At 63.7% G+C, this 20,523-nt stretch overlaps 2 protein-coding genes across 2 annotated transcripts; both read left to right on the top strand.

Moving 5' to 3' along the window:
- The first annotated feature begins 3,494 nt into the window (after positions 1 to 3,494).
- Positions 3,495 to 17,158, top strand: LOC144951390 (epidermal growth factor receptor-like). Its single transcript, XM_078881628.1, has 14 exons — positions 3,495 to 3,498; positions 3,899 to 4,028; positions 4,704 to 4,794; positions 5,582 to 5,739; positions 6,409 to 6,477; positions 9,511 to 9,652; positions 10,526 to 10,648; positions 11,906 to 12,004; positions 12,726 to 12,911; positions 13,537 to 13,692; positions 13,889 to 13,964; positions 14,551 to 14,697; positions 15,240 to 15,337; positions 16,249 to 17,158. Exons 1-14 carry the CDS (start codon positions 3,495 to 3,497, stop codon positions 16,882 to 16,884), a joined length of 2,115 nt encoding a protein of 704 aa, XP_078737754.1. The 3' UTR covers positions 16,885 to 17,158.
- Positions 16,991 to 19,838, top strand: LOC144951389 (uncharacterized). The gene is made up of 4 exons (XM_078881627.1): positions 16,991 to 17,023; positions 17,191 to 17,238; positions 17,945 to 18,281; positions 18,631 to 19,838. Exons 1-4 carry the CDS (start codon positions 16,991 to 16,993, stop codon positions 19,836 to 19,838), a joined length of 1,626 nt encoding a protein of 541 aa, XP_078737753.1.
- Positions 19,839 to 20,523: the final 685 nt, after the last annotated feature.

Raw genomic sequence — 20,523 nt, 5'->3', positions numbered from 1 at the left:
CTGTGCTCACGCACGTTGCGCTCACCCACGCTGTGCTCACGCACGTTGCGCTCACCCACGCTGCGCTCACCCACGCTGTGCTCACGCACGTTGCGCTCACCCACGCTGTGCTCACCCCACGCTGTGCTCACGCACGTTGTGCTCACCCACGCTGTGCTCACCCACGCTGTGCTCACCCACGTTGCGCTCACCCACGCTGTGCTCACCCACGCTGTGCTCACCCACGCTGTGCTCACGCACGTTGCGCTCACCCACGCTGTGCTCACGCACGCTGTGCTCACCCACGCTGCGCTCACGCACGTTGCGCTCACCCACGCTGCGCTCACGCACGTTGCGCTCACCCACGCTGTGCTCACGCACGTTGTGCTCACCCACGCTGCGCTCACGCACGTTGCGCTCACGCACGTTGTGCTCACGCACGTTGCGCTCACCCACGCTGTGCTCACGCACGCTGCGCTCACGCACGCTGTGCTCACCCACGCTGCGCTCACGCACGTTGCGCTCACCCACGCTGTGCTCACCCACGCTGTGCTCACCCACGCTGTGCTCACGCACGTTGCGCTCACCCACGCTGTGCTCACCCACGCTGTGCTCACCCACGCTGTGCTCACGCACGTTGCGCTCACCCACGCTGTGCTCACCCACGCTGTGCTCACCCACGCTGTGCTCACGCACGTTGCGCTCACCCACGCTGTGCTCACGCACGTTGCGCTCACCCCACGCTGTGCTCACGCACGTTGCGCTCACGCACGTTGTGCTCACGCACGTTGCGCTCACCCACGCTGTGCCTCACGCACGTTGCGCTCACCCACGCTGTGCTCACGCACGTTGCGCTCACCCACGCTGTGCTCACGCACGCTGCGCTCACCCACGCTGTGCTCACGCACGCTGCGCTCACGCACGTTGCGCTCACCCACGCTGTGCTCACGCACGTTGCGCTCACCCACGCTGTGCTCACGCACGTTGCGCTCACGCACGCTGCGCTCACGCACGTTGCGCTCACCCACGCTGTGCTCACGCACGTTGCGCTCACGCACGTTGTGCTCACCCACGTTGTGCTCACCCACGCTGTGCTCACGCACGTTGCGCTCACCCACGTTGTGCTCACGCACGTTGTGCTCACCCACGTTGTGCTCACCCACGTTGTGCTCACCCACGCTGTGCTCACGCACGTTGTGCTCACCCACGTTGTGCTCACGCACGCTGCGCTCACGCACGTTGCGCTCACCCACGCTGTGCTCACGCACGTTGCGCTCACCCACGCTGTGCTCACGCACGTTGCGCTCACGCACGCTGCGCTCACGCACGTTGCGCTCACCCACGCTGTGCTCACGCACGTTGCGCTCACGCACGTTGTGCTCACCCACGTTGTGCTCACCCACGCTGTGCTCACGCACGTTGTGCTCACCCACGTTGTGCTCACCCACGTTGTGCTCACCCACGCTGTGCTCACCCCACGTTGTGCTCACCCACGCTGTGCTCACGCACGCTGTGCTCACCCACGTTGTGCTCACGCACGCTGTGCTCACCCACGTTGTGCTCACGCACGTTGCGCTCACGCACGTTGTGCTCACGCACGCTGCGCTCACCCACGCTGTGCTCACGCACGTTGCGCTCACGCACGCTGCGCTCACCCACGCTGTGCTCACGCACGTTGCGCTCACGCACGCTGTGCTCACGCACGCTGCGCTCACGCACGTTGTGCTCACGCACGTTGCGCTCACCCACGCTGTGCTCACGCACGCTGTGCTCACGCACGCTGTGCTCACGCACGTTGCGCTCACGCACGCTGTGCTCACGCACGCTGCGCTCACGCACGTTGTGCTCACGCACGTTGCGCTCACCCACGCTGTGCTCACGCACGCTGTGCTCACGCACGCTGTGCTCACGCACGCTGCGCTCACGCACGCTGTGCTCACGCACGTTGTGCTCACGCACGCTGTGCTCACGCACGCTGTGCTCACGCACGTTGTGCTCACCCACGCTGTGCTCACGCACGTTGCGCTCACCCACGCTGTGCTCACGCACGCTGTGCTCACGCACGCTGCGCTCACGCACGCTGTGCTCACGCACGTTGTGCTCACGCACGTTGCGCTCACGCACGTTGTGCTCACGCACGTTGTGCTCACCCACGCTGTGCTCACGCACGCTGCCGCTCACGCACGCTGTGCTCACGCACGTTGTGCTCACGCACGTTGCGCTCACGCACGTTGTGCTCACGCACGTTGCGCTCACCCACGCTGTGCTCACGCACGTTGTGCTCACGCACGTTGCGCTCACCCACGCTGTGCTCACCCACGCTGTGCTCACGCACGCTGCTGCGCTCACGCACGTTGCGCTCACCCACGCTGTGCTCACGCACGTTGCGCTCACGCACGTTGTGCTCACCCACGCTGTGCTCACGCACGTTGCGCTCACGCACGTTGTGCTCACCCCACGCTGTGCTCACGCACGCTGCGCTCACGCACGCTGCGCTCACGCACGTTGCGCTCACGCACGTTGTGCTCACCCACGCTGTGCTCACGCACGCTGTGCTCACGCACGTTGCGCTCACGCACGTTGCGCTCACGCACGTTGTGCTCACCCACGCTGTGCTCACCCACGCTGTGCTCACGCACGCTGTGCTCACCCACGCTGTGCTCACCCACGCTGCGCTCACCCACGCTGTGCTCACCCACGCTGTGCTCACCCACGCTGTGCTCACCCACGCTGTGCTCACCCACGTTGCGCTCACCCACGCTGTGCTCACCCACGCTGCGCTCACCCACGCTGTGCTCACGCACGTTGCGCTCACCCACGCTGTGCTCACGCACGCTGCGCTCACCCACGCTGCGCTCACCCACGCTGCGCTCACCCACGCTGTGCTCACCCACGCTGTGCTCACCCACGCTCACCCACACTCACCCACGCCGCCCTCTCACCTACGACGCCCTCACCCACGCCGCCCTCACCCACGCCACTCACTCACTCACACCACTTACTCAAACACGCCACTCACTCACCCACGCCGCCCACCGCACCACCCCCCCACTGCCCCCCCACCGTCCCCCCCCCCCTTCACCCCCTCCCTCACCAGCGACACCATCCACCGCCCCCCCCCACCGCCCCTCCCCCACCGCCCCCCCACCGCCACCCCACCGCCCCCCCCCACTGCCCCCCCCTTCACCCCCTCCCTCCCCAGCGACGCCATCCACCGCCCCCCCCCCCACCGCCCCCCACTCTGCCCCCAACTCTGCCCCCCCCCACCGCCCCCCACCGCCCCCCCCTTTCACCCCTTCCCTCCTCCCCAGCGACGACCCCCACCGCCCCCCCCCTTCCCCCACCGCGCTGTCTGAACAAACACAGCGCGCCTCTCAAGGTCGCGTTCTCCCGGCGGGAGCCATCGATCCACGCGCCGTGGCACTAACCCGCCACACTCCACTGCTGGATGAATTCCCTCGGGCGGCCGTGCCTGCCGCGGGGTTGATTCATGCGAAGCGGCCGGCGTGACGGGGATGGGTGGGTGGCGGTGGGTGAGTGGGTGGGAAGAGCTCGCCAACGGTGTTGGCCGTGGCGCTGGGGAATCGAACTCGGCTCGCTCCTTGGCTTCCGAGCTCCACGGCGATTCTTTTCCAGGCGGCTCGCGGAGGCCCTCATCCAGCAGTGGATAGACCGAGGCTTGCGGACGGCCACGTGGTTGAGCACGTGGGAGCGCGTGGGAGCACGTGACTCGCAGTCGAACGGTGGGGCGGGTACAGGTGGGGGACAGGGGAGGGATAGAGGGGAGGGACAGGTGAGTTGACGAGCGGTGAGCGGTGAGGACGGGGCTGCACGCTCGTTGGTTAACAAGCACCCCCCCCCCTCCACCCCCCCTCCACCCCCCCTCCACCCCCCCTCCACCCCCCCCCCCCCCTTGTAGCGGCGACGGGCTCGGTGTGCGACCCGCTGTGCCAGGACGGCTGCTGGGGACCGGGCCCGGCTCAGTGCCTCTCCTGCAGCTTCCGCCGCGGTGGCAGGGAGTGCGTCAGCGGCTGCCACCTCTACGACGGGTGAGGCCCTGCACGCCACCGCCACTACCGGCGCCACCGATAATACCGACACGACCAGCACTACCGGCGCTACCGGCGCCACCGATAATACCGACACGACCAGCACTACCGGCGCTACCGGCGCCACCAATAATACCGACACGACCAGCACTACCGGCGCTACCGGCACTACCGATAATACCGACACGACCAGCACTACCGGCGCTACCGGCGCCACCGATAATACCGACACGACCAGCACTACCGGCACGGCCGGCCGCACTGGCACCACCGGTTACATTGGGCACTACCGGCACTACCGGATACTGCCTTCACGCGGGATTGCATCACGGAGTCTCAGGACCCGAGCTGCTGCTGCTGCTGGTGGTGGTGGTGGTGATGCTGGTGGTGGTGGTGGTGATGTTGCTACTATTGGTGGTGATGGTGGTGGTGATGGTGGTGGTGATGTTGCTCCTACTGGTGGTGATGGTGGTGATGCTGGTGGTGGTGATGTTGCTCCTGATGGTGGTGATGCTGGTGGTGGTGGTGATGTTGCCCCTGCTGGTGGTGATGCTGGTGGTGGTGGTGATGTTGCTCCTGCTGGTGGTGATGGTGGTGATGCTGGTGGTGATGGTGGTGATGCTGGTGGTGATGGTGGTGGTGATGGTAGTGGTGCGGTCCCATCGGCATGTGCAGGCCCTACCGGGAGATCGTGGAGGGCACGGAGTGCGTGGCGTGCGACCCCGAGTGCCTGCCCATCAACGGCTCGCTCACCTGCACGGGCCAGGTGAGCGCTCTCACCGCACCCCTAGCGGGCGCTCCACAACTCTCGTGCCAGGCTTGGTGCCCCTTGAGGCCGTCACCTGAAGTGTGGATGGTGCTCGGTTCTGGCAGGAGGTCATGGGACAGACCCAGGTGCCATGGGTTGACCGACTCAGGTGACAGGCAGATCCGTCACCCGTGCTCCCTACTGTGCCAACTCAGTTTACCACGTAGGCTTTCGCGACCAATATTATTCATAATCAACGTTTTTGGGTTTAGATCGCGTTATTTGTAAATGTGTCGTAACCCTCCACCACCCGACACGGCCAATCAGCAAAAAAAGTGTCACGTTGACAAAAGACAAATAGTTCACTGCTTTAGCCCACCGGTGTGTTGAAGCGTGAAACCACAACATTTACAATTTTTGAGTAGTACGACGTTTCGCTGGTAATTGCATCCAGCATCATCGGGCAATTCGCCAACTCGCTGCGTTTCATCCGCCCGGCGCTCCACACGTTGTCGTGAGCATCGCTCCTCCGCCCTCCGCTGTTGTTGGAGGGCGGCTGCCTCCAACCGCACGGTTAGCCTCAATGTGCACCTAGCCTGGCACGGCCCAGTAGCTTCCTTCATCCCCCCTACGCTCCCGCCCACACCCCCCCCCCCCCCACACCGCCCACCCACCGCCCCCTCCACAGAGTCCCCCGTGGTCCAGGAGTCGATGGGTACGGGGATCTGGTGACCCCCAGCTCCCTGCCACGTGACCCCGTGACCCGCGAGGTGCTGACCTCTGTGCGCCCCCCCCCCCGCCCCAGGGTGCGGACCGGTGCGTGCGCTGTGCGAGGGTGCGGGACGGACCGCACTGCGTGGAGCGATGTCCGGTCGCGGTCATCGACGCCACGGGCTCCATCCTCTCCAAGTTCGTCGACGCCAACGGAACGTGTCAGCTGTGCCACGTCAACTGCTCCAAGGGGTAGGGAGAGCGATGGCGAGAGAGAGCGGTGGAGAGAGAGCGGTGGAGAGAGAGCGGTGGAGAGAGAGAGAGTCTGGGAGGGCACTGCTGCGTGTCAGGCTGGTGAGAGTGAAGCCCTGGCAGCGTGGGGTCGTGGGTTCACCAGGTGATGGGCTGTGTTCTAACGGGTGCACTACCCCCACTCCCCACCACCACCACCACTCCCCACCACCACCACCACTCCCCACCACCACCACTCCCCACCACCACCACTCCCCACCACCACACTCCCCACCACAACACTCCCCACCACCACCACCACCACTCCCCACCACCACCACCACTCCCCACCACCACCACCACTCCCCACCACCACCACTCCCCACCACCACACTCCCCACCACAACACTCCCCACCACCACCACCACCACTCCCCACCACCACCACCACTCCCCACCACCACCACCACCACTCCCCACCACCACCACTCCCCACCACCACCACACTCCCCACCACCACCACACTCCCCACCACCACCACTCCCCACCACCACCACTCCCCACCACCACACTCCCCACCACCACCACCACCACTCCCCACCACCACCACCACCACTCCCCACCACCACCACCACTCCCCACCACCACCACCACTCCCCACCACCACCACCACTCTCCACCACCACCCCAGGTGCGACGGCCCCACAGAGGCCGACTGCCGCAGGAGCTGGCAGGAGATCACGAGCGGTCCGAGCAGCAGGTGAGACACGGAGACACGGAGACAGAGATAGATGGAGATAAAGACACGGAGACACGGAGACACGGAGACACGGAGACACGGAGACAGAGATAGATGGAGATAAAGACACGGAGACACGGAGACACGGAGACACAGAGACACGGAGATACAGAGATAGATACACGGAGATAGAGACACAGAGACACAGAGACACAGAGACACAGATAGACGGAGATAAAGACACGGAGACACGGATACAGAGACACAAAGCCGGAGACACTGAGACAGAGAAACGGATATAGAGACACAGAAACACGGAGACACAGAGACAGATACACGGAGACACGGAGACACAGAAACACACAGACACGGAGACACGGAGACACGTAGATGGAGACACGGAGATACAGACACACAGAGACAGACAGATCTGATGCACGACCCTGGACGCGTGGGGACCCTATGCCCCCCGCCCCACCCCCACATCAATGGGTCTCTACGTGAATCATCGGTGACCGCGCTGAGACCATCAACGTGCCCCACTCGAGACCCCGGTGCAACCGCTGCGGTCGGGCGGCTCAACCCGGATGAGAGCCCAGACTCGGGGACCCGCCGCCGGCCCCTCAAGTTTCAAGTTTCATGTATTAGGTATATAGCCCTGCGAGCCATTCGGCTCTTGAATCGGGTGCAACCGCAACAAACAAAAAACAAAAACATGAACAAGAAAACATCTTAAAGTGAATACGTGCAAAACCGTTCGTCTGAGCCGCCGCGCCGGGAGGCCGAAGTGGTCGGGGCGCCCCCCCGCACTGCGGGCGTGGCGGTGCTGGCCCCCTCGGTCCCCCTCGGCTCCCCGTGGCTCCCCCGTGGCTCCCCGTGGCTCCCCCGTGGCTCCCCGTGGCTCCCCGTGGCTCCGCCGTGGGTACTCGCGGCACCCCGTGGCTCCCCGTGGCTCCCCCGTGGCTCCACCGTGGGTACTCGCGGCACCCCGTGGCTCCCCGTGGCTCCCCGTGGCTCCCCGCGGCTCCCCCGTGGCTCCCCGTGGCTCCCCGCGGCTACTCGCGGTACCCCCACGGCTCCCCCACGGCCCCCGCACAGAGACATAAATCTCGCTCTCTCTCTCCGCCGGCGGCGGCGGAACCCACTTCTGTGGCTGCCCAACTCGATTATTAAACCCATTCGTTAGGCGGCGCGGGCGTCCACCAAGGTTACCGCGCCTCTCCGTTACCACGGAGCCCCCTCCCCCCCAGCCCCCTCCCCCCCCAGCCCCCTCCCCCCCCAGCCCCCTCCCCCCCAGCCCCCCCCCCCCCAGCCCCCCCCCTCCAGTCCCAGCGGTTGTTGTTTACGCGTTATATTTTGTAAGCTCCCCCCTCCCCTCCCCTCCATCGCTCCCCCCCCCACCGACTCCCCCCCCCCCCCCGCGCGTTCATCACGATCGTGACGTCCGCCGACTTCACCGGCCGCGTCCTGATTGGATGGTGAAGAATCCGTTGGGTTTGGGGAGGCGTGGGGGTGGCGCTGTCGGGGAGGTTTCGATGGGCAGGGAGGGAGGCAGGGAGGGAGGGAGGGATGTGAGAGGAGGGAGGGAGGGTCGCGAGATGGTGAGGAGAGACCGTGGCGATGGATTTGGGCGGGGGAAATCATCAAGCAGTGGATCGTCAATCTCGTCCAATGATGATGACAACGACGAAGAAAATGTTGGTGACGGTGGTGATGATGATTATTACGGCGATGAAGAAGACAATGGTGGTGACGGTGATGACGATGATGACCATTACGGCGAAGACCTTTCGCAGTGACTTGACGATTGGGTTTTCTGGGCGAGGTCGTCGTGTCCAAAAAAAAGAAAATGTGTGTCGTATCCCCTCCTCCGCCCGACCACGGCCAATTAACACGAGTGTCACGTGACACTCAAACGTGTCAAAGGTGTTCCTGCCGCTCCAGCAGCGTCACCGCTGTGCTGCTGCTGCCGCTGCCGGAGAGAAACCTCCCGTTGACGTTCGCCTGCGAACCGCCCGTTCCCCTAGAGATCACAGGCAGCATGCTCGGTCCGACAGGGGCTCAGATCGCACCCGACATCTCACTCGTGTGTGAGTGACTTTGAATCTCCGTGTGTCCACGTGTGTCTCCCTCTCTTCCTGTCTCTGTGTTTTCCCCGTGTGACTTCGCCCCCCCCCCCCCCATGTCTCCCCATGTTACCCGCATGTCCCCATGTTTCCCTGCGTGTCTCCCCACGTGTGTCTCTCCGTGTGTCTCCCCCCGTGTGTGTCCTCGTGTGTGTCCTCGTGTGTGTCTCCCCACGTGTGTCTCTCCGTGTGTCTCCCCCCGTGTGTGTCCTTGTGTGTCTCCCCGTGTGTCTCCGCGTGTGTGTGTTTCCGTGTGTGTCTCCGTGTGTCTCTCCCCTTGTCTCCCCCCGTGTGTGTCCCCATGTGTCTCCTTGTGTGTCTCCCCGTGTGTGTCTCCCCGTGTGTCTCCGTGTGTGTCTCCGTGTGTGTCTCCCCGTGTGTCTCCCCGTGTGTCTCCCCGTGTGTGTCCTCGTGTGTGTCCTCGTGTGTGTCTCCCCGTGTGTCTCTCCCCGTGTGTCTCCCCGCGTGTCTCCCCGTGTGTGTCTGCGCGTGTCTCCCCGTGTGTGTCTCCCCGTGTGTCTCTCCCCGTGTGTCTCCCCGTGTCTCTCCCCGTGTGTCTCCCCGTGTGTGTCTCCCCGTGTGTCTCCCCGTGTGTGTCTCCCCGTGTCTCCCCCCGTGTGTGTCCCCGTGTGTCTCCCCGTGTGTGTCTCCTTGTGTGTCTCCCGTGTCTGTCTCCTTGTGTGTCTCCCCGTGTGTCTCCGTGTGTGTCTCCCCGTGTGTGTCCTCGTGTGTGTCCTCGTGTGTGTCTCCCCGTGTGTCTCTCCCCGTGTGTCTCCCCGCGTGTCTCCCCGTGTGTGTTTCTCCGCGTGTCTCTCCTCGTGTCTCCCCGTGTGTCTCCCCGTGTCTCTCCCCGTGCGTGTCTCCCCGTGTCTCTCCCTGTGTCTCTCCCCGTGTGTGTCTCCCCCCGTGCGCGTCCCCGTGCGCGCAGCTCGCGCGTGCCGCTCGTCGCCTTCGGGGTGGTGGGCGGCGTCCTCGTCGTGGGCCTCGTCGTCATCCTCGCCGGCCTGTGGCTGCGGCGGCGCCGCATCGCCAACAAGAGGGTGATGCGCAGGATCATCCGCGACGAGGAGGTGAGCCCAGCGAGACCCGCGGGTTGCAAGATGACGCACGCCCTCGAAGGGACCCCCCCCCCCCCCCGCGGGGTGGCTGGCGGTTCGACTTCCGCGGGCCGCCCTGGTTAACACTGCGGTGTGCGGTTCAACGCCAGCGTTGCCCAAGGGCCACGTTTACCACAAACGAAAACTTAAACCCGCTGGTGCGCTCGATTTGGATCGCACGCAGTGCCAAGTCGCACCCCCCCGCCCCCCCACGTACTTCCTACGTGCGCTCTGAGCGCGAATATGAAATGTGCTCAATTATTATCGCGTGATATTATTTCAAGAAAGTTTTTGCTGGCCGGTCATCTGGCACGTAACGTGAACGGGCAAGTGCGCGGCGGTGACGCCACAAGCGCAGATGCTTCATCGCCCCGCCCCCCTCCACTACCCCCCCTCCACTACCCCCCCCCCCTCCACTGCGCAAGCATTTGCCCGGGGGACCTTCACCTCTACTTTTGTGCGTGTGTGTGTGCGTGTGTGCGTGCGTGCGGTAGTGTAGCGGTTAGCGCGCTGCGCTATGAACCTGGCGACCCGGGTTCGATTCCCGCTCACGGCTAACACCAGTGACGATTATCTGAACCGGTCCTGGGCCTCCCCTAGGTCGACTCAGCCTGAAATGAGTACCTGGTGCGGTGTGTAAACATCGCCACTGGGGAGACAAAGGCGGTCGGGCGTATTTCTGGCCACCCACCCCCTCGTGTACCGTTCCGGCCTTCATAAGTGCTCGCTAACAGCACTTGGCCCTACAGTCTGTTAAGGCTATACGGGGGATCTTTTATCTTTGTGTGTGCGTGCGTGCGTGTGTGCGTGCGTGTGTGTGCGTGTGCGCCGCCGCCACCAACGCAGCTGGTGCAGCCGCTCACCCCGAGTGGAGTGGCACCCAACCAGGCGCAGCTACGCATCCTCAAGGAGACGGAGCTGCGGCGAGGCAGCGAGCTCGGCTCGGGCGCCTTCGGCACCGTGCACAAGGTACACGCCCCGTGGTGCCGCGTGCACAAGGTACACGCCCCTTGGTGCCACGTGCACAAGGTACACGCCCCGTGGTGCCACGTGCACAAGGTACACGCCCCTTGGTGCCACGTGCACAAGGTACACGCCCCGTGGTGCCACGTGCACAAGGTACACGCCCCTTGGTGCCGCGTGCACAAGGTACACGCCCCGTGGTGCCACGTGCACAAGGTACACGCCCCGTGGCGTCACGTGCACAAGGTACACGCCCCGTGGTGCCACGTGCACAAGGTACACGCCCCTTGGTGCCGCGTGCACAAGGTACACGCCCCTTGGTGCCGCGTGCACAAGGTACACGCCCCGTGGTGCCGCGTGCACAAGGTACACGCCCCTTGGTGCCACGTGCACAAGGTACACGCCCCTTGGTGCCACGTGCACAAGGTACACGCCCCGTGGCGTCACGTGCACAAGGTACACGCCCCTTGGTGCCACGTGCACAAGGTACACGCCCCTTGGTGCCGCGTGCACAAGGTACACGCCCCGTGGTGCCGCGTGCACAAGGTACACGCCCCTTGGTGCCGCGTGCACAAGGTACACGCCCCGTGGTGCCACGTGCACAAGGTACACGCCCCGTGGTGCCACGTGCACAAGGTACACGCCCCGTGGCGTCACGTGCACAAGGTACACGCCCCGTGGTGCCACGTGCACAAGGTACACGCCCCGTGGCGTCACGTGCACAAGGTACACGCCCCGTGGTGCCGCGTGCTCACTGTCTACTTTCTGTGAACCTGCCACGTGCCCACTGTGTTGCACGCACTGTGCCTCGCGCCTGTGTGGCCACGGCGGTGTGGCCTCCTGTCACTTGGTGTGGCGTGACTTTGAGGAGGCACCGGCCTCAGCCTTAAAGGTTCCCGGCCTTACCCCGTCCCTCCGTGTCCCGGTGTTTCCCCGTGTGTCTCCCCGTGTATCTCCCCTTTGTGCCCCCCTTGTGTCCCACCCCGTGTGTCCCACCCCGTGTGTCCCCCCGTGTGTCCCCGTGTCTCTTCCCGTGTATACCTCCGTGTGTCCCGGTATCTCAACCGTGTGTCTCCCCGTGTGTCTTCCCCTTGTGTCTCCCCCTTGTGTGTCCCCGTGTCTCTTCCCGTGCGTCCTCCCATGTATCCCCCGGTATCTCTCTCCGTGTGTCCCTCCGTGTGTCCCGGTGTCTCCCCATGTGTCTCCCCGTGTCTCCCCGTGTGTCTCCCCGTGTGTCCCACCGTGTCCCACCTCGTGGCGCAGGGTGTCTGGGTGCCCGAGGGGGAATCTGTGAAGATCCAGGTGGCGATCAAGGTGTTGCGAGAGGGGACCTCACCCCGTGCCAACAAGGAGATCTTGGATGTGAGTGCTGCAGTGCTGCGGGTAGGGGTGTTGCAGGAGGAGGCGGAGTTGGCTTTCAGTTTTATAGCTCCAACAATACTCCCTTACACTATGAGACATCTCCTTTACCAGTGGCAAAATATAGTAATAGGTTTTTACCCTTTCAACTGGTACAAAAACTGACACCTTTATACAAGGCATCATGTTTGCAATAACCACAACACAAGCAGTCAAAATGCAAACAAAAAGAAACAACTCTGATAATGATAATGATATGCACTGTCCTTGAAGTTGATTGGTCCACACCCGAGACAGCTTTTCTTAGAGCCTAGTCTCCATTGGTGTTGGACCAGATGACGCCAAAAGGCGTACAACTCAAAGACAGCGCACTATCAGAGTATTGAGAGCTCGGCAAAATATAGTAATAGGTTTTTACCCTTTCAACTGGTACAAAAACTGACACCTTTATACAAGGCATCAGAGTTTATTTTTGTTTGCATGTTGACTGCTTGTGTTGTGCTTATTGCAAACATGATGCCTTGTATAAAGGTGTCAGTTTTTTTACCAGTTGAAAGGGTTCAAACCTATTACAATACTCCCTCAATTTGTAATCCGGAAGCCCCGCGTGATGGCAACGCCCCGCGTGATGTGTTCGCCTTGCGCGAAGGGAATGCCGCGTGCCCATCCTGCGCTCTGTTGCGTCGTGTTGCGTCGTGTTGCGTCGTGGCCGCGATGCGAGCAGGAGGCGTACGTGATGGCTAGCGTGGAGCATCCCCACCTGGTGCGCCTGCTGGGCGTGTGCCTGGCGCCCAGCGTGCAGCTCGTCACGCAGCTCATGCCGCTCGGCTGCCTGCTGGAGTACACGCGGCGCCACCGCGACGCCATCGGCTCCCAGCTGCTGCTCAACTGGTGTGTGCAGATCGCCAAGGTACGGCACGCACAGTGACACGAGCGTTGCGTAGGGGATGACGTAACCGCGCGTGTGTAGGGGATGACGTACCCGTGCGTGTGTAGGGGATGATGTAACCGTGCGTGTGTAGGGGATGACGTACCCGTGCGTGTGTAGGGGATGACGTACCCGTGCGTGTGTAGGGGATGATGTAACCGTGCGTGTGTAGGGGATGACGTACCCGTGCGTGTGTAGGTGATGACGTACCCACGTGTGTGTAGGGCATGATGTAACCGTGCGTGTATAGGAGATGACGTACCCGTGGGTGCGTGCGTAGGGCATGACGTACCCTTGTGTGTGTAGGGCATGACGTACCCGTGCGTGCGTAGGGCATGATGTAACCGTGTGTGTGTAGGGCATGACGTACCCACGTGTGTGTAGGTGATGACGTACCTGTGTGTGTGTAGGTGATGACGTACCTGTGCATGTGTAGGTGATGACATACCTGTGTGTGTGTAGGGGATGACGTCCTGTGTGTGTGAAGGGGATGACGTACCCGTGAGTGTGTAGGGGATGACGTACCCACGCGTGTGTAGGTGATGACGTACCTGTGCATGTGTAGGTGATGACATACCTGTGCGTGTGTGTGTGCGTGCGTGCGTAGGGCATGATGTACCTGGAGGAGCGCCGCCTCGTGCACCGCGACCTGGCTGCGCGGAACGTGCTGGTGAAGACGCCGCAGCACGTGAAGATCACCGACTTCGGGCTGGCGCGCCTCCTCGACGTCAACCAGGACGAGTACCAGGCCGACAGCGGCAAGGTGCGCTTCAGCGGCAGCACCGGCAGCACCGGCAGCGTCATCGCGAATGTCAGCGGCGTTGCCAACCCCATCGCCGTTCACGACATCGATGTCTCTCGCGTCTCCATACGTGTCCCCCCGTGTCTCCTCCTCCTCCTCCCCGTGTCTCACCGTGTCTCCCCGCGTCCGCCTCTGTATGTCCCCCCCCATCTCACAGATGCCCATCAAGTGGATGGCGCTGGAGTCAATCCAGTACCGCACGTTCACGCACCAGAGCGACGTGTGGAGCTACGGTGAGACAACACAGACACAGGTGCCCCGTGTAGCCCTCAATCGGCTGTTTGGCAAGTGACGTTGACAAAAAGCAGCACCTACGAATGCTGGCGTGGTGCACGAAGCGGTGATGTGTGCGGGCACATACTGTGATCTTATCGCTCAGGTGTGACAGTGAGAAGTGGTGTGACGTTGCAGGTGTGATAGTGAATGGTTGTTGTGATGCTCCAGGTGTGACAGCAAGGGGTGCTGTGATGCTGTAGGTGTGACGGTGCGGTGTAGCGTCATGGTGTGGTGTGATGCTATAAGTGTGCCAGTTAGAAGTGGTGTGATGCTGCAGGCGTGATGGTGAATGGTTGTTGTGATGCTCCAGGTGTGACAGCGAGGGGTGGTGTGATGCTGCAGGTGTGTGACGGTGCAGTGTAGCGTCATGGTGTCGTGTGATGCTGTAGGTGTGACGGTGAGAAGTGGTGTGATTCTGCAGGTGTGACGGTGCGGTGTAGCGTCATGGTGTGGTGTGATGCTCCAGGTGTGACAGCGAGGGGTGGTGTGATGCTGTAGGAGTGACGATGCGGTGTAGCGTCATGGTGTGGTGTGATGCTACAGGTGTGACGGTGTGGGAGCTGATGACGTTTGGGGGGAAGCCGTACGAGGGGATTCCTGCGCGGGAAATCCCGGAGCTCCTGGAGAAGGGGGAGCGGCTCCCCCAGCCGCCCATCTGCACCATCGACGTCTACATGATCATGGTGAAGTGTGAGTCTCCGAGATCCACCAGGGACACTCGCTCACACATCTGGTGGTCCAACATCTGGTGGTCCAACATCTGGTGGTCCAACATCTGGTGGTCCACCATCTGGCAGTCCACAAACTGGCGGTCCAACATATGGTGGTCCAACGTATGGTGGTCCACCATCTGGCGGTCCAACATCTGGTGGTCTACCATCTGGCGGTCCACCATCTGGCGGTCCACCATCTGGCGGTCCACCATCTGGCGGTCCACCATCTGGTGGTCTACCATCTGGCGGTCCAACATCTGGTGGTCTACCATCTGGTGGTCCACAATCTGGTGGTCCACCATCTGGAGGTCCAACATCTGGCAGTCCACCATCTGGTAGTCCACCATCTGGTATTCCACCATCTGGTGGTCCACCATCTGGCGGCCCACAATCTGGTGGTCCAACATCTGGAGGTCCACCATCTAATGGAAGGCAATCGAGTAGTCCACCATCTCATGGTAGACCGTCTGGGTGGTCCACCGTGTTGTTGACGCTCTGGGGGTTGCCCTCCCTGCGCAGGCTGGATGATCGACGCCGACAGCCGCCCGCGGTTCCGCGAGCTCGCCACAGAGTTCTCCAAGATGGCGCGAGACCCCCAGCGCTACCTCGTCATCCAGGTGAGGCCGGTTGGCTGGGGGGGGGGGGGTGCGGAGGTCTTTGGGGGGTGGGGAAGACCTTGCTGCTGCTTCTGCTATTACACCCGGTGCCCACGTGACCTCCACATGACCTCCATGCTACTTCTCCATGCTTCTGAGTTGGTTTTCACTCACCGTGCAGACGCCCTGCTCACTGACCCCACCCCCCCCCCCCCCCCCCGGTGTCTCTTTCTCCCTCTCCCTCGCTCTCTCCTTCTCTCGCCGTCTCTCTCCTCTAGGTACTCTCTTCGTTTGTCTCTGTCTGTCTGTCTCTCCATCTGTCTGTCTCTCCCTCTAGCTCACGCTATCTGTCTCTCTCCAACTCTTTGTCTCTCCGTTTGTCTCTCCGTCTCACCCTCTGCCTGTCCTAGCACACAGAGCCGCGACCCAAGTTCAATCCCCGCTCTCGGCCAACACCGGTGGCAATAATTACCCGAACAGGTCGTGGGCCTCCCTCAGCATCGACTCGGTCTTACATCAGTAGCTGGGCGTGGTGCTGGCCACCCGCCCCCTCGTGCGCCGTGCCGGCCTTAGTAGGCGTTGCTCGCTTACAGCACTTTCCCCAAACAGTTTGAGGAACACCTTCAAGCCCCTCAGCTTTCTCCCACCGTCTAACACGCTCGCCCGCACACATTCGCCATCATTCATACATTCGCGTGTTTTGTCTGCGTTCACTTTCGTTCGCTTTAGTTTACATTCTGTTTGTGTGTTTTTGTTTGTGTGCTTGTTTGTGCGTCCATTCCCCCCCCCACCTCCCGCCCCCTCCCCCATCGTCCATCGTTCAACGCTGGCGGTGGCTTCCCCTCCCCCCCACGCGTCGTCCCCCGTGGTGGTCCGGCGGCGGTGGCGGCGTGGGTTGCGTCGGTGGGGCGGTGGGCTTCGCGTGCGGGCAGCGCGACGGCTCGCTGTGCCTGCCCAGCCCCACGGAGGCACGCGTCCTGCAGGCGCTGCTCGCCTACGACGACGGCGAGGCGGTGGGCGACGGGAACCTCCTGGAGGTGGACGAGTACTTCATCCCCCAGCGGTGGCACAAAGAGAACGGGCCGCATCACAACCAGCAGCAGCAGCCACAGCAACGCCACCACCGGCACCGGCAGGTCTTCTTTGGTTCGACAGCCTCGCTCGAGCTGGCTGGACCCTGGGTGAGAAGCCAGCCTCACCACCGCCACCACCACCACCACCGCAACAACGACGAGAGGCCCAGGGACAGGCCACAACAACAACAACAACCACCTTCTGGGGGAATTCTTCCAGCCACATTGAGACGGAAGAACGTCCGTCTTTCCTTCTACTGTTGTCCTTCTGCCGCTGGTGTTGTCCTGCTGCTGTTGTTGTTGTCGTTACTGCGGTTGTTGTTGTTGTTGTTGCTGCGGTTGTTGTGCTGGGGTCAACAGAGCTTGTCGCCACCCCCCCTCCTCCACCCACCTCGTTCCGTGACCTTTGACCTCCCGAGATTAAGCCAGGCCGCCGAGCGCGGAGCGAGCGGCCTGCCCTCGGAAGGTCGCGAGGTCAAATCCTGGGGCGGTTGACTCAGCCCATCATCATCCCTCCCTCCCGGGTGGATAAAACGAGAACCGCTTTGTGCGGGAGGGCAACGCTGCTTGTCCTAGAAATAGACTCGCCCTCGCCTTAGGAATGTGCAACTTCCACCACTGGCTCTGCATGGCTGTGAACGGGAGATGAGCGCTGATGCCTCGACGCTTGTGCGAGCAGCGGGAAGTCGCTCCGAATTTGCGATTGAAACGTCAGGAGTTGACCGTCCTCGTGACCCCTGCGTGACCCCTGCGTGACCCCTGTGCATCCCCCCCCCCCCCCCCCGTGTGTGCGCTGCACAGGCCCAGGCCGGAGCCAGCATCCCGCCTACGTACATGCCGATGAGTGGGGTGAGCCACGACGCAACATACCGCAACACAACACACGCAACGCAACACACCGCAACACAACACACGCAGCACACCGCAACACAACACACGCAACACACACAACACACCACAACACACGCAACACACCGCAACACACAACACACGTACAACACACGCAACACAACACACCGCAACACACACAACACACACAACACAACACACGCTATACACTGCAACTCAACACACCACAACACACACCACACGCAACACACACAACACAACACACACAACACACGCAACACACCGCAACACACCGCAACACACAACACACGCACAACACACGCACAACACATGCAGCACAACACACCGCAACACATGCAACACACCGCAACACAACACCCCACAACACACGCTATACACTGCACACAACACACCACAACACACACAACACAACACAACGCAACACAAAACACGCAGCACACCACAACACACAACACACGCACAACACACGCAACACAACACACGCAACACAACACACCGCAACACACGCAACACACCGGACAGCACTCAGCGCCACATCGCAAGAAAATAACACGCCACAACGCACAGCACACATCTGTGAAGCAGTGGATGAATCATGGACGATGATGATGACGAAGATGACGATGCCCCCCCCCGCCCCCCCCCCCCAGCTGTGCGTACTCCCCTCGGACTACGACAATGAAAGGGGGGCCGCGGCCGGCCTGCCCCCTCCAGGGAGCCCCCCCACCGCCCCCCCCTCCGCAGCCTGCTCCGACCGGCTCTTCCTGCCGCTCTGCGTGAGGCCCGGGCCCTCGGGGGGGGGGGGCCCCCACCCGGAGGGGGGGGGGCCCTGCCCCCGCCGCTGTTGGGCACGGGGCTGAGGGGGCGGGCGGAGGGCACGAGGCAGCGCTACAGCTCGGAGCCCACGCGGCCCCCCACTCTCGGCACCGCCGCCGCCGTGGGGGGCAGGCCCCCCACAGAGAGGCACTCGAGTCCGGACGAGGACGTGTACATCCTGCCCAGCCACGACGGCGCCGTGCCCGGTACGGGGGGGAGGGGGGGGGCGAGGGAGGCGGGTAGCACGGGGGTGGGGGGGTCGTGGGAGGGGTCACGGGGTCAGGGGGAGTGTGAGTGCCGGTGATTCGCCACGTCTCTACTACCACCACCGCACCTCCCCAGCACTCCGCACCCACCACAATCGCCTCCACCAGCACCGTTCTCGTGACTTGACCCAATTATCAACGATCGGTCATCATCATCGTCATCACAGTGGCCGCAAGATCCCACGCGTGCGAGATGACGACGACGATGGGTCGCGACGACAGCTACGACGACAGCGACGAGGTTGACGATGAGGCCCCCCCCCCCACCCCCCCCGGTCCCGGCGTGCAGAGTACGTGAATCCCATCGAGGACAACCCCTTCGTGACACCGTCTCCCCTCGCGCCGTCGCTCCTCCGACTCGGCGAGCGGACGGGCGCCCCGCTCGCCTCCTCCTCCTCCTCCTCCGCCACCCCCGCCGCCTCCTCCGCCAACATCGTCGCCGCCATCGCCGCCATCGCGGCGCCCGCGACAGGCGGCGGAGGTGGAGTCGTCGTCGGCGGCGGCGGCGGCGGCGTCGGCTTTGCCCCGCGCGAGCCGCCCTACCTGAACGCGGCGTGGGAGCGCGACTGCCGGCGTTCGCGCCGCGCCTCCCTCGCCGCTGCCGAGCCGTTGCCGCCGCCGCCGCCGGGCTCCGTCGTCAATGACGACGACGACGACGCGACGAGCCGCCTGGCCGAGACCAGCTTCCAGGTGTTGCTCTCGCCACGCCAGCCGCCGGGCGAGCTGGGCCCGGCGGTTGGCGCGACGGGCGCCGCGGGCCGCGACCGGGCGCCGTCGCTCCGGCCCGGGGCGAACTGCGAGCGACCGGCGTCTCGGCACGGAGGAGCCGGCTGCCCCGGCGGTGGCGGTGCCGGTTCGGCGGCTCCGCGCGTCAGGGCCGGCGGCGGCGGTGGCGGCGGTGGCGGTGGTGGCGGTGGTGGCGGTGGTACCGCTCGCGGTGGAAGTGGTGCCGTTGCCGCCGCCGCCGCTGCTGGGGGCAGAGATGCTGGCGGTGCAAGCAGTGGGAGCACCTCTGCTGCTGCTGCTGCTGCTGCCGGCAGTGGTGGCAGCCTCAACCGAGCTGTCGCCGGCCCCACCGCCGCCGCGATCGCCACCACCACGACGACGACGACGTCGGCGGAACCGGCGGCTTTGTCGCGGCCGCCCAACGGGTACCGGCTGGCACCGCCGGGCCGCCTGCTGGGGAAGTCGGGCGCCCTGCGGGGCTCGGCCACCATGGTGGCCACGGCCGCGGGAGGGCGGCCGGCCGGGGGCGGTGCGCCCCTGGGGCCGCCGTGCTACGACACGGTGCCCGCCAGGGCCGTCGTGTGGCACCGGAAGCACGCGCGGGGCCAGCTGCTGCTGCCCAACGGGGCGGCGGTGGTGCCGCTGGGGAAGGCTGGTGGCGCCGGTGGTGGCGTCGGCGCCGGGATGGGGCCGTCGGCGCAGAACCCGGAGTACATGGGGATGGGGCGCGGGGGCAAGACGGGCTACATACCGAGCGTGAGCCAGGTGTGAGAGGGGGTCAGGGGTCAGGTGGGGGGGTCATGGTGGACAGGTGGGGGACAGAGAGGGTGGGCGACTTGGTGGGAGACTTGGTGGGAGACAAGAGTGGATTAAGCAGCTGGAGCCGTGGCCATGCAGGGGGGGGCTCAGGGGGGTCCCAGCGTCTCCCTCAAGGAGCCCCCCCCCCTCTCTTCGGATGCGACTCCCCCCCCCCAGCTCCCGTCTTGTCCACACAGCCCCCAAGGTCACCTCGCTCCTGCAGACCCAAGTTCTCTCGGTGGGACATGAGGAATTGACATTGACGCGTGTGCCAGGCTAGGTGTACTTGGAGGCTGTCACTTGAAGTGTCGCAGGCTCGCTGGCTGGCAGGAGGGTCACGCGACAGACCCCCAGGTGTTGTGGGTTGGCTGACTGAGAACACGCACACACACACTGACAGAGATCCCCCACGCAGCCTACGTAACTTGTTTTGTGGAAAGTGTCGTGAGTGAGCACCTACGAAGGGCCAGGACGGCGCACACACGTGGTGGTGTGGTCTATCCCTCGCGCCCAGCCGCCTTTGTCTCCCCAGCTTTGTTTTTAGTCAAGCTCGTGGAGGCACAGAAGCGGTGTAGGCGTCACGTGATGTTGACCGTGGCAGGAAGTTCGTAGCGAGGTGCGCTAACGACTGAACCACCGCTCCCCCCTCTCCCCCCAC

This window comes from Lampetra fluviatilis, chromosome 62 (assembly GCF_964198595.1).
Source record: "Lampetra fluviatilis chromosome 62, kcLamFluv1.1, whole genome shotgun sequence".
In the NCBI taxonomy this organism is placed as follows: domain Eukaryota; kingdom Metazoa; phylum Chordata; class Hyperoartia; order Petromyzontiformes; family Petromyzontidae; genus Lampetra; species Lampetra fluviatilis.
This window is presented reverse-complemented; position numbering and strand designations above follow the sequence as displayed.

What these genes read in the sequence shown, in the direction of transcription:
- LOC144951390 (XM_078881628.1), top strand. An exon ending in GGCTGCCACCTCTACGACGG is followed by an intron (nt 4,029 to 4,703) that starts GTGAGGCCCTGC and finishes CGGCATGTGCAG; the next exon opens with GCCCTACCGGGAGATCGTGG. An exon ending in CCTTCGGCACCGTGCACAAG is followed by an intron (nt 10,649 to 11,905) that starts GTACACGCCCCG and finishes CTCGTGGCGCAG; the next exon opens with GGTGTCTGGGTGCCCGAGGG.
- LOC144951389 (XM_078881627.1), top strand. Translation starts at nt 16,991, where the DNA reads ATGTGCAACTTCCACCACTGGCTCTGCATGGCT. An exon ending in ACCACTGGCTCTGCATGGCT is followed by an intron (nt 17,024 to 17,190) that starts GTGAACGGGAGA and finishes TGCGCTGCACAG; the next exon opens with GCCCAGGCCGGAGCCAGCAT. An exon ending in CCACGACGGCGCCGTGCCCG is followed by an intron (nt 18,282 to 18,630) that starts GTACGGGGGGGA and finishes CCCGGCGTGCAG; the next exon opens with AGTACGTGAATCCCATCGAG.